The 13183-nt window shown below is 37.8% G+C and overlaps 3 protein-coding genes across 4 annotated transcripts in view; 1 reads left to right on the top strand and 2 right to left on the bottom strand.

Annotated features, from left to right (window-relative positions):
• Positions 1–13183, bottom strand: part of LOC133840730 (G-protein coupled receptor dmsr-1) — a 46877-nt gene that overhangs the window by 1490 nt on the left and 32204 nt on the right. The window contains exons 4-8 of one of the 2 annotated variants that reach the window (XM_062272753.1): positions 3450–3733; positions 1101–1272; positions 912–1038; positions 541–762; positions 287–469 (exon numbers count right to left, since the gene is read on the bottom strand). In XM_062272753.1, coding sequence (XP_062128737.1) covers positions 287–469; positions 541–762; positions 912–1038; positions 1101–1272; positions 3450–3674 — 929 coding nt within the window. In that variant the 5' untranslated portion in view covers positions 3675–3733. The remainder of the gene's footprint in view (positions 1–286; positions 470–540; positions 763–911; positions 1039–1100; positions 1273–3449; positions 3734–13183) is intronic. The other variant, XM_062272755.1, reaches the window with a different exon arrangement.
• On the top strand, positions 7408–8730 carry LOC133842188 (uncharacterized). The gene is made up of 2 exons (XM_062275182.1): positions 7408–7548; positions 8205–8730. Exons 1-2 carry the CDS (start codon positions 7537–7539, stop codon positions 8493–8495), a joined length of 303 nt encoding a protein of 100 aa, XP_062131166.1. The 5' UTR covers positions 7408–7536; the 3' UTR covers positions 8496–8730.
• Positions 9513–11661, bottom strand: LOC133842187 (zinc finger protein 316). Its single transcript, XM_062275180.1, has 2 exons — positions 11202–11661; positions 9513–11139 (listed from the first exon to the last, which is right to left on the bottom strand). The coding sequence occupies exons 1-2, from the start codon at positions 11409–11411 to the stop codon at positions 9661–9663; spliced, it is 1689 nt and encodes a 562-aa protein (XP_062131164.1). The 5' UTR covers positions 11412–11661; the 3' UTR covers positions 9513–9660.

Genomic DNA, 13183 nt, shown 5'->3' with positions numbered 1-13183 from the left:
GACATTTTGATTTATTTATTATCATTTTGACTAAAATTTCTTCTGAAACAAATGAGTTTTCTTAGCTAATTTGAATTTAGCAGAATAGGTAGACAAAACCTAACCATATTAGAAAGAAAGAAAAAAGCGAACCTTGTTAAAGAAAGGTTAAAGTCAAGTTAGGAATTTAAATAAAACGGACAGACATATTATTGACTTGGCTGCTTATTTAAATATTGCACCTTAATCAAATCCGACATGGCCATGACACAATTTAAAAATATAGAGCAAACAAAACAAAAGTTACCTTCTGGACTTGTGCTCGTTGAGGTTCAGCTGTATGGCATACTTGGTGGGATTATCGTAGTCCTTGAGTTTGAGGCGACGTCGCGAGGCCTCGCATAGGACATGCATGAGCACCAAGCTTATCACTGTCAGTATAAAGCAGGGAAGCAGCTTGATAATCACGGAATGTATCCAAAAGTTGAAGCTGCACCGTGGAGTGGAGTGCAAAGAATCTTTCAGCATGATGTTTGTATAGCGGGCGGGATAAACACTTACCGGAAGAGCATGGAGTCTGTGTCAAAATACACATGATACATGGCTTCGTGCTCTTTGGTGTCCACCTCAAGGGTCTCGCGCACCTTAAAGACAAAGTACGTGGGCAGACAGAGGATGGGCGAGATGATGAAGGGAAAGAGAATGGCCTCTCTGGAATGTGCGAGCAGAAAGTTGGCACAGCTGCCGTTCGGATGTCTGTGGATAAGAGATGGAAACAGTTTGCTATGAAGTGAGAAAACAGGGAAGAAGAAGAAGAAGAAGAGAAGCCACAACATTGCCACCGTGTTATTCAAAGATAAAGCGCCAGATAACACACACACACACACACTACACACACACACGCATCAATGAAGCACACGCCGCACACTCACCTGATGGCCACATAGCGCCAAACAGCCAAAGTGACTGTCAAACCAATCGAAATCGTATGCAAAATTTGCGTAAAATGCATATGAACCAAAATATAAACAGCCCACGAGTAGCTCAGATCCTTTTCACCTGCAACAGTCGAGGAGTTGACTCAGTCAGATTGAGTTTATTTGTGTGGGTTGCTCACTTACCCGGCTTCATGTAAATGTATTGATAGGTGGTGTAGGGGATGTACTCGAGCATCACAAACATGTCGGCCACCGCCAGCCATTTTAAGATGTTGTTGATGGGCGCCTTGGCCATCTCCTTTCTGGTCAATACCATTATATTTAATATATTGGCTATTGTGCCGAATATGCAAATCTGTTGATAGGGTTGCCAAATGAAAATCAAAATGAAAATTTATTCCACCAGTCAAACATTTTCTCTCTTTTTTTGTTTGTTTATTTACATATTTACTTAACGTCAACAATGGTCAGATGAGCATATACTAAAACTGCATGAAAAATAGAATTTAAAACCAACAGAGAAAATAGCAGTCTAGTGTACTTGACTTTGAGATACCTTTCATTAATAAACTAACATTATTTACCATTAAATCTACACACAGAGAAAAAAATGTAAATTCATCCTCTTGATTAAAGATTTTTTCAATCTTAAGAAAATCCTAGAAATAAGATTTTTGGGTTTTAAAAATCTTAAATCAAAATTTGTATGCTAATCTTGCATTTTAACATTAAAAATAAATTATTCTTAAAAATGAAAATCTTGCTTCAAGAATGTTTTGTTCTGTATTGAAAAGAAGATTGCAAGTCTTGATTTAAGAATTTTTCGATCTTAAAAATAAAACCTTGAAACAAACTGATAAATCTATATTTTTATTTTATTTTTAACAATCTAAATTTTAGTTTTCAAATTGAAGATTTCAAATTTTGAAAACAAGATTAATATCTTGAATTTCAAGATTGGGCATTCTAGAATTTTTATAGAATTTTGATATTGTTTACACACTAAGTTTTAGAAATATCATTATCGATTAATAACGAAACATTTAAAAAAAAAGATAACATATAAAAAAAAACCTTTCATCTAATCTGATTGGACTTCTTCTGGGTTTTCTTTAGTCGCCGAAGCTATTTTATTACTTTATTCTTATTTTCTTTCTCTTCTTAAATAAACAAATAAATAAGTAATCTGAACATATTATTGGCTCATAATGGCTTAAAAGCTTATTCTGCGTATTCAGTCATTTCCTGTTGGCCCAATGCCATAATACCTTTGTACCGTACTCCCTTAGGGTATTAGCCACAAACAAATATGAAAATACATCAAAATTGTTATTTCAATTTAAATTTCTACTACAATCGAATTTAATTTTAATCTAATTTCAAGAAATAGTGCAATGAACAATAAATTCTTAAATGCTTGAGAAATCATTATAGCGTAGCTCAACTGTAGCTACAACATAACAATAAGTTAAAGCCACAAACAAATGCTGTTTCCTGGTTCCTCGAGGGGCAAAGCTGCCTCGCACTCTATGAGTTACCCTAAACACCCCTAAAAGCCGAAATCTCATCAGTCCAAGTTGCCCGATGTTTTATTCATACGCCACTCAAACTGCGGTCAAGCATGATGAATATGAGATTTTTGCTCTGCTGATATTAGCATGTGCTGTCAGGAAAAGGTACGTCTGTGATACTCTCTCTCTCTCTCTCTCTCTCTCTCTCTCTCTCTCTCTCTCTGGCAAGAGTTTTAATACATGCATAACTACAAAGAACTTACAAGTAATTAAATATTGCCTCAGTACTAAATACTTGCGTGGGTATAATTAACAAAAGGCTCTTTCGCGTTCATTTTCATTTAACATTAAATTTCAGGTTTTCTAACAAATTATTTTCCTAATTATGCGCAACTCTTTAAAAAGCTGCCTACTTTGCATATCCAATTTTCAACTTCCTTTTCTGCTTATTTAATAGTATGCTAGATATTAGTTAAATTCAACAAAAGAATCCGGCAAAAAGTTGAAATTTGTTTGCATTAATTTAACCCTTTAAAGAGGCATAATTGGTCAAGCCTTTGCTAATTCGATGGTGTTAAATATCTAAAGCAATTTGTTTGGGCGTAAGCTTATGAATTATGTAAACACATAAATTCATTTAATGTGCTTTTGTTAATGCTTCTCTCGTTGTTGTTCTCGTCGTTGTTGTTGCTGTTTTTGTGACATTTTCGTTTTTGATCTAAAAAAAGGGAAATCTCAAAGTTCAAAGGTGTCGGGGCTTCGCCCAAAGTCGCCAAACCGGGGACAAAAGCGAATCCGCCTAAAGGGTTTACATTCCATGACACATTCTGTCGGGCCGTTCATTTATTTTCAGTCAGCCCTTTTCTCCATCTTTTCGCCCACTGACCAAAGTGAAAAATGTCTTGGCTGGTGACAGGACGACATCAGGATAATTAGCCCCATGACTGTCGCATCAGCAGCAGCAGCAGCAGTCAAAACATTCGCTAATGAGTCGCTCGGCAACCCGTTATCTTTTACTTACCAAAAGGGAAACATAGCCATGGATGCCGTTGTAAGCGCCAACCCACTTGTAGATATCACCTTGACAATAGCCCCGACACTCATCCGGTTGTGAATGGTTCTTCATCTGGAAATCGATAAGTCGATGCAGAAAGTCCTGCAGTTCAAATGTGGTGAGATGCAGGTCCTTGAGCATCGACTCATTGAATTTCATTGGCGGTTGCGTCATGGCTAAGTCTTGCATCATTTGTCAGCACTCGATTGCAAATGATAAACAAATTTGCTCGATACTTTAAAGCATGTTCACTGCAATAGAGGGAAATTGTCACAGAAATATGTTAGACAATTAATAGACAAAGCAAAAAGAGATTCATATTCGTATGAAATAAGAATTTCTGGTATTGGCTTCTGACAATTAGCAACTGCCTCTGGCAGTCCCTTAATTTGTTTGGCATTTGCATTCCTACTTTTTGTCATGAGACAGAAGCAAATATTGCAAAATTCAGTCTAAAGCAGATGCACTTGAGCAATAAACAGTTTCAACTTTATGTTCAATTTCAGGTTTCATGGATTTCCAAATGCCAAACTGACTATATTGAAAGCAAGCAAGCAAGCAGCAACTTGGCAAACTGGCCAACATAATTTTGCGATAATTGATGGAAAATTTAATGTGGCAAGTTAAAGCAAAGTTGCGTATACGACTAGCAAACATCCTGAGCTAGTTTGAACAACTATTTGTGCGTGTTTCGCATCAAATTTAACGACAAGCTAATAAGACACATTTCGGAAGGGTATTTTAACGAGAGCACACCTGTTGCAGTGTGTCTAGTAACTGGGCGTAGCTGTTAATTGGCCAACGAGATAGAGATACAACAATCTTTGTATGTTATAATATGATTTTTTTTCTACTTGCTTTTCGATGATAAATATGTGTGCATACTTGCATGACATATAAATCAGTCAAGTTTGTGAGTTGGCCAATCAAAATCTCGCCCCAATGTCCACCTGTCATCGAAGGTGTTGCACTCGGCTAATGGGTCCAGGAGGAGGACGGGGAGGAGGGGCGGAGAGTGAGGAAAAACAAATCCTGTTCGACATTTCGCAATTGCAATTCAAATTTTTCAGCAACTGTTTCTCTATCCAACTGCCGTACGTCCGTCCCTCCCTCCCTCTGTCTGTCTGTCTGTTGAACTGACAGCAATTGCAACACAACTGGGCAAAACGTAAATTGTGTCGGCGGCAGTTGTCAATTATTTGATTTTGATGGATATGCCAGAGACTCGTACACACATGAGAGAACATTACACAAATCACGCATTTTACTGCTGTGCAAAAATGTTATTATTTATTCAATAATATTCACATGGATTTGGCCTGCAAATAACAAGCAACCATCAATCAGAATATGGCCAACAAAACTCATTTCAATTATTACAGGTAACTGCTGCATTAAAGCCAACAGCTGCGTTTACTCCAAATAAAACAGAATTAAAAGCAAATTTGTGTTTCTCATGTGAACTTTCTGCTACCTGACAGCAAACTTTAATATCAGATTTAAAGTGAACTCCCGCTATGATCAATTTATTCTCAGTCTTTGTATCAATTAAATACAGCTTCTGTTGTTCGATTGACACTCTTTAACACCCATCTGTACATCTGTCTATTCAACGACAAATCGGGTTCCCTTTAAGTTTGTGCAAATAGATTTATGTGAACAAGTTGGCAGCAAAAAACAATAATTTATGCAATATTTCTTGCTTTCCGTTGTGTTTGGCAAAGTGCTAAGTTTTTTGCTTTCTTATACGCTGCTCGTATTTTAGCAGGTAGTTGAGGTATATTGACTTTGTCAAAAGGTAGAAACTTTTATAATAATAAAATAAAAAATGAATTATGATAACTATTTAGAAATTCTATTAATTAAAGTAAATTTACTAATTGAAAATAATAATAAAATAAAAATTCAATAATAATAACTATTTATTATTTCATCTATTATTTAAAATTCATTAAAAAGTTGAAAATATTTTATTGTCAGAAACAATATAATGTAAAAGTTATTGCATTGCTGAATTCCTTATCAAAATAAATATATATGTTATGTGTGTATTTTACATTCTTTCTAATGACTATTTTTTGGGTTTGAGATGTTTTAACTCATAATTATTCTTTGCAGTCCCTGCAGAAGATCAAAAGTAGCACAACAGGGACTTTAAGGTTTCTGTTCATTTATTATTAAATTATTATACACGTATTCAATTAGCATAGATAAAAAAAATCAAACTAACAATTAATTATTATTAATTGCTATGACATCTTGCCTCAAGATTTTTTCTAAGATCGAAAAGTTTATAAATCATATAATTATAATGATGATAATCATATAAATTGCAATCTACTTTTCCATATACATTTTTTTAAGCAAGATTGAAATATTTTTTGAATACATTTTTAGTGACAACCTTTATTTATTAGTGACAACCTGAAGATGGAGGTTTAATAATTTAATTTATTTTTTGTGAATTTGGGAAATACAGAAAAATATTTACAAGAGACAGGCAGGATAATAACTTGAAAACGTTCATACATTTCAAAATGTTAGAGTATCTTTGATTCGAAGTGTCTTGTTCTAGTTGGATTTTATTTCTTTTGGGGGCTCCTCCGTCGGGAAATGGAGAAACAGCTGGCGTTACACACAACAAGAATGCCGCAACGAGGCACACAAATACACATCGACACAGACAAATACAAATGCAGATACAGATACACACTCAAGCGAAAACATGCGAAACGCCGACAACTGACAACTTGAGATAAACGCCATACGGATTTTTTTGCTTTTTGCTGCTGCCATTAGCAGCTATACTGTTAATTAATGTTCCGTTACACAGACACATAAGCTAGCAATAGAATATACTAGACGCATGTATGTATGTTAGTGTGTGTGACTGCTTTTTATTACGGCACTTCACGCTGAGGCATAACCATAACCGGAGTATGAGTCCCCAGCGCACACTTGGCAATTGTATCTGCGAGATGCTTTTGTATCTGTTGGATATGCGAGCGTATCCTAGCTGAGCATCCCACTGCGTCTCACTGTCAATTGCTTTAACGATCCTGCCGCGCACTTGCTGCACATTAAAATGTAATTACAGTCAAATGTTTTTTAATACGCCAACTAAAACTGAACACAGTAACAGCCCAATAAGACTATAAAGTATCACTTAGTTGCGACTAAACAGAAATTGCCCCAAAGGCAAACACAATTCAAATCAAGCTTTAAAATTATCAACAAGTTCAATCGGTTGTGCTTAGTTTGTTGGCTTTGATAAATTCAACCAAATATGAAATGTGTATTGGATTTATTGAACCAATTTATCAAGTGCTTATTACACTCGACTGCAGCCGCTGGACAAACAAATTTTGTATGTTTGTCATAAATAAGCAAGACAAACTTTCATTATTCAATTTGTCGTGCAAATATTTATCTTTAATCAAAATGTAGACAAATTTAAAATGATTAAGGTATATTTGTTTACCAATAACTAACAATATTAGAATTTCCTTAGATGAAATTATAATTGAACCGTGTTGAAATTACTGACTACATGATCCATATCCATTTCAATTAATTAATGCAATTTTATCAAGCTGCTGTGGCCTCAGTTGACACTCAGCATGAGTGACTTGTGCTGTACTCCAAACACTTTTCCAAATCAAAAACAAATTCTATTTATGACTCTGACAGTGCTGCAATTGAACAGCAACAGCAACAACAACAACAACACTCACACACACTCTGGCCAACTGAGTTGCAACTTGTTTGCTACAATTTGGACTCGATGTGGGCATACTTAACTTGCATCCAATATGTGCGTTTGATTCGTATTCGTTTTTTTGCTTCTTTTTACTGCCTAAATTGTTTTTGCCTAATGTGTGCGTTTGACTTCGTTTTGAGTGCGTTTCTAGTAGTTTACGCACAAGATACGAATCGTATAAATAAACAGATTCTGACTTCAAAAATCGTTAGTTCAATTTTCGACACAGTGCTGTGCAGTGTATCAACATCCAAAACAAAAACTCCCTAAGTTTTTAAATCAAACTCAATCACAATGAAATTCACAGTAAGTAGAAGCTTTTCTCAAAGCTAACTTTGCATCATTAGTTAAATAGTTTGGCAAAAGTTTTGGCTGAAGCAAGTGGAACATAATAACATAAGTACCTAAACTTGATAACAAGTTGAAGTTGAACTCTGTCTGCAAGATTTGCTGCACCATTTAAGTGTTACTTAAACTTACTGTTCAAAGTTGAAGCAATACACTGGTAATCATCATAATCAGAATGAACAATTCAAATTATTAGTTGTAAAACCTAATTTTCATTAAAGTTTTGAAAGGGTTCATTCTTTTTTTGTCTGAAAATCATTAGGAAAATATGCATTACACTCAAAAAGAACTTTGTCAAACCGTTCTCAATTTCAAAAGTATATTATTCAAATTCTTGGAACTTTCATTTCAACGAAAAACAAATTTTGAAGCAAGATTAATGACAACTGGACTGAACAACAACTCGTGTTAGGGGTCAAGAGAAATGAGCTTGTCTCTTTTTGGGGATTTGCTAACACAATAGTTCTATTTTTAACACAAGAATTTTGTGCACTTTTTCTTTCATGTTCGATTTTCAATTTGCAATTTGCTGTCAATGGGAAATGCTAATGGAAAAATTCTTGGCCATCGGACAATGTAAATGCAAATACTAATGCAAATGCGATTTGTTGCAGTTAATTTTGCTTATTGCTGGCGCCGCTTGCATCCTGGCCGCACCCGTTGCCGAGGAGCAGCAGCAGCAGGCGGAGTCATCGGTCAAGGCCAAGCGTGGCCTGTCACTTGGCCTGGGCTATCACGCCCCACTGATAACCCACTCGCATTACGTGGCCGCACCAACTGTCGTTCACCATGCACCAATAATTTCGCATGCACCGCTCATCGCACACGCTCCGCTCATTGCGCATCATCCGGTCTCGTCGTTGTCCTACCATCTGCCCACCTATCATTCGATACACCATTTCTAAGCGGACAGCACCTGGATAACTGGATCAAGACTAGGACAGCTGAAGGAGTCAACAAACAGCAAGCAGACTCTATCTCCTCCTCCTCCATCTCCTACATTTGCATTCCCAGCCATTTAAAATGATTGTGTTGTTCAACATCTTACACTCTTCACCATCCCCAATTCACTCATCCGGCCATTCAGCAGCAGCATGTTAAGTTTATATTTTGCTTTTCACAAATAAACATGTACGAGTACAACAAGTTTTCGTTTCGTTTCGCGAAGTTTAGTTTGCAACAACTGGAGGTCCTTTTGCTCGCTTCCGTTTCCGCTTCCTTTTGCGGTTGCCACAAATTTAACCAGTGCAATGTCACAGCTTGGAGCACATAATCCCAGCTGTTAAACGCTTAGTGCCCCTTGGAGATGCACAATGCATGGGGTACGAAGAGTGGCCATTAAGTGAACATTGTGATTACGCACATTATACAGCGAAATTATTGTTATGTATTATAATTCTGGCATGCGAGTTGCAGTTGATAACGGCACTTATGTGCATTTGGCTGCCACATTTATACTATGATTGCAACATCAAATCAAAGTTTTATGCGGCAATTCGAGCAGTCTCAAATATTACAACATTTTCTAGTACAATCTGCCACACAGACTTTAGTTTTGAGTTCGTTGTTAAGGCATTATCTGTTCTAACTTAAATTCCAACTCAATCTCATACAAAACTCCTCAATCTCATTCAAAACTCCTCAATCTCATACAAAACTCTCCCATTCATGGTTTTTTTATGCTTCTACAAAAAAGGGAACTAACTGAATTACAAAATTAAATTCTTTTTGGAGCTCAAATAACCAAACCACACATTGAGAGCACCAAAATTACGAACGCTTTATTAGATTTTACTAGGCCATGAACTCAAAGCTCACTTCTCATTCAATATACTTTTATAGCAAAATACTAAAGAAGCTTAATGGTTGAATGCTTAAAAAACATTTGCCTTTCAAGTGGACACCCAGCATTCATATGTATAATAAAAAACAACCAACATTTCGCATTTGTTTCCAGGAATTTTTACGGTTCATTGAATGGTTCACAAGTGTGTGTGTGTACATGATGTATAAGCTTAAATTAATTAGTACACAAGTTGTTTTGAAACGAATGTGTAACTCGCTTGAGAATTAGTCGGAAAAACTGTCGCTCCAGTAGGTTGTGGTCAGGGGTGCTACCGACTTGAATAGATCTCGTCCCTGGCTAGGATGGCTCTCCATTCGTCTGACTTTTGTTTCCGAGTGACGTATACAACTGGTGCTTTGATGGCGCTGCAAACGCTGCTGGGTGAGGAAGGTGCGCTGACAACGTTTGCATTCGTAGATGACACCATGCTCATCATGACTGAGGCCCATGTGACGCTTAAGTTCGGCTCGCAGTCGGAAAACCTGTGCGCACAACTCACAGCGGAACTGCGCACGTTCCGAGTCATGGCGTTCCATGTGCGTTTTGTAGGCGCCCCGCACCTTGAACTGCTTGTTGCATATCTGACAGAGGTATTCGTGGCGCGGATCGTGAGTTTTGCGATGCATCACATAGGATTGTTTGCGTGGAAAGCTTTGATCGCACTGATCGCACTCAAATGGTCCCTGCGCAGGGAGGGCGGGTTGTGACATCAGACTCTTCTTTTTCTGTGGATATTCTTCTTCAGAGCCCGCCGAGCGTTTCTTCTTGCGACCTCGTCGCCGGCCTGGCTTGCGTTTCTCACTGATGTCCGAGTCGGCTGAATCGCTGTCAGGGCTTGTGGAGCCTGCAACATCAGAGACCTTGAACTCAGCGTCATCGTTAAGCTCCTCCTCGTCCTCATCGCTGGCCGAGTCGGAGACGGGGGCGTCGATGACAACATAGCCGCGGGGTCGTCGAATTTTGTTTTTACTGCGTGAAAGACGCTTACGCAAATCCTTCTCCGTAGTTTCCAGCTGCTTCCTTAGTTTTATGGCAATGGTGAGACTCTGCTGGCAGTTGTTGCAAATGAATTGCGGCATAAAGTCCTTGGGCGCTATAGATACACTGGGGCAAATCAAGAGCAACATGTCAGCCGGCGTAGTAGAATCACTGGTCTTCGTAAAGAGACTTTTTAAATTGTCCTTGCTGGTACACACACGACACTGATTCTCATCCACTGGTTCCTCTTGTTTTTGGGCTCCAGAGCGTGCACTCACATTCGCCTTGTCTGTGGCATCTCCGGCTGTCTTAAGCTGTTCCTGGGCATCGTCACCAGTGATGAGTTCACCTTCTTCATCGTCATCCTCCTCTTCAATCTCTTCTTCTACGGCCTCTTCTTCCTCGACATCCTCTTCCACAGCTTCCTCCAATGCTTCAGCATCTGTTGCCACATTATTAGCGCTGCCTTCCTCTGCTACCGATTCGGCGACAGCTTCTGAGGCGTCTGTTGGTTTTTCCGTCTCTGCATTAGTAGTATTATTCTTGTCTGCTGTTGTTTCTTCTTCTGCTGGGTTTTCATCGTCCCCGTCATCATCAGGCATCGCATCATCCAGGTATTCAGCTTCACCCATTTCCTCCTCCTCCTCCTCCTGCACCTCCGCCCCTTCCTCGGCGTTAGCAGCAATTGCTTCTACACCCTCTCCGGCATTAGGCGCAACATTACCCTGCAAAATGTTAAGTATGTTTATGTCTGTGTGACTTGTCTAACATCGTCTTGCTTTCGCACCTCATTCATGTAAACATTATCGCCAGCAACTGCCGCTGATGCTGCTTCTTCTTCATTCGCCAGTTCCACAGCGCCTCCCCTCTCCCACTCATTCGTCGAAGCAACCGCATCCACCACCGACAATGGAGCTCCCGATGCCGTCAGAGCACCCTCTTCTCCATTATTCGCCACTCCATTTGTCGCAACCGCAGGCGTTATTTCTTCTTCCATTTTATTATTATGATTTGTTTTGCGATTTTTGGCGCCTCAAAAGTTACGCCGGTCTCAACAGTCTACAGAGAATATTTTATTATTTTCTGCTTTTAACACTGAAAAGTTGTCACTCTTTCTTTGTATATCCACTTGTCTTTACAATGCACAATATTAAATCATTAAAACTGCCGCAAATTGCAATTTTTCACAAATTTTTTTTCATACATCCGAATATTTGTTCATTTTTACACAACAACGCCATATTGTATGAGTACATACACGCTAGGCACAGCTGTTCCAAGTATCGATACTGCTGCGCATGTCAAACGCTTATCGAAATCGATAAAAACGTTGGTCTGGGAGATATGCGCGCCAACTGCTTTCAATTTGAAATGAAATAAAATTTTACAAAATTGTATTAATTAAAATGGGAATTAATTAATGTAGCCATAGATTTTATTTATTATTTACTAAGAAATCAGCGAAGACATTTTCAACATATATCTTTTAGTTTTTTATACCTTTTTTGCAAATTTATAATTTTAGACTCTACAATGTAGAGTGATTTTTTTAAATATGAATTTAATTGCTTCATTTTATAACAAACGTTTAACACGTTTACTTTTATAAAATAAAATACATTTATATTCATTTTTGAAGAATGGTTTTTAAATATATATTTTCCATCAACATTTTTTAATTAGTGAATTAACAACGTATACGTGTCCAACAACGCTTCTAATTTAATTTCTTTTTTTTTTTTGGCTTCAGAAATTGAAAACTGTTTGAACCTCGATATTAAAATTACACAATTAAAATGTATCGCACGATTTTTAAAATGTAAAAGCACTTAGTGTGAATTGTGTGCTTTCAAAATAGCGAAAAGCCTTCACTAATTGTCTCTTAAAGTTTTCATTTGAATCGAAATCTCCAACCAATTTATTTTTTTTTTATAATAGAAAAATTGGCGTCTACAAAGTGCTTCATTTATTGTCGGGGTTAAAAACCGAAAATACAATAAATGCCCATCACAAGCCCTCTGACGCGGCCGAGATATTCATTTCAATTATGTGAAATCAACGCCTAAGTGCTGCAAAGAAAAATGTTGGTATTGTGTTGTGAAATAATGTTAAAGTTGGCACATCAACATTCAGGACCTATTCAAAGGCAATTTGTGTGTTAACAGGTCCCCAACACAGTTCTCTGAATACATACATTTGTACATTTTTTTTTCGTCTGTGCTGTTTTTTTTTTCACTTCCTCTCCTACCATCTTTTCTTTTGTGATTTACGTCAACAATTATAACGGCAAAACGTGCATAGCGCCTACTTGACATTAGCATCGTCAACATTTAGAGAGTGGGTTGCCCTATTTGGAACAGCTTCTGAGATTTCTGCGAGCAACGTTGGGTTGGGGTAGGTTTATGACGATAGCTAGCAACGATTGCGAAAGACCGTATAAGTAACAAGATAAATATAGCGGAACGTTTCCTCTGGCAGTGATAAAAAAGCGCGACCATGTCAACTGACAAGCGCATTCCCAGGGCAGGGCAATGGCACATGTACAGGCAGTCATCGGCGTCACAACATGATTAATTATGCATGAGTTGAAGGCATCGTGTAACCATCTCGTCGACCAAGAAAGCATCCACAACACAAACATCAGCATATGCTGGCAGTCTTCAATGCTTACGAGTGAGTTGCTTCTGGCTAAACTGTTTCATAATGTAGAACGTGGTAAGGATATCCACCGTGTGCTCTTCTCATCTTACTCATGGTGTATGCAAAATG

The sequence above is a fragment of the Drosophila sulfurigaster genome, chromosome 3, assembly GCF_023558435.1.
Source record: "Drosophila sulfurigaster albostrigata strain 15112-1811.04 chromosome 3, ASM2355843v2, whole genome shotgun sequence".
NCBI lineage: Eukaryota > Metazoa > Arthropoda > Insecta > Diptera > Drosophilidae > Drosophila > Drosophila sulfurigaster.
The sequence above is the reverse complement of the archived record's forward strand: the minus strand, read 5'-3'. Positions and strand labels throughout refer to the sequence as shown.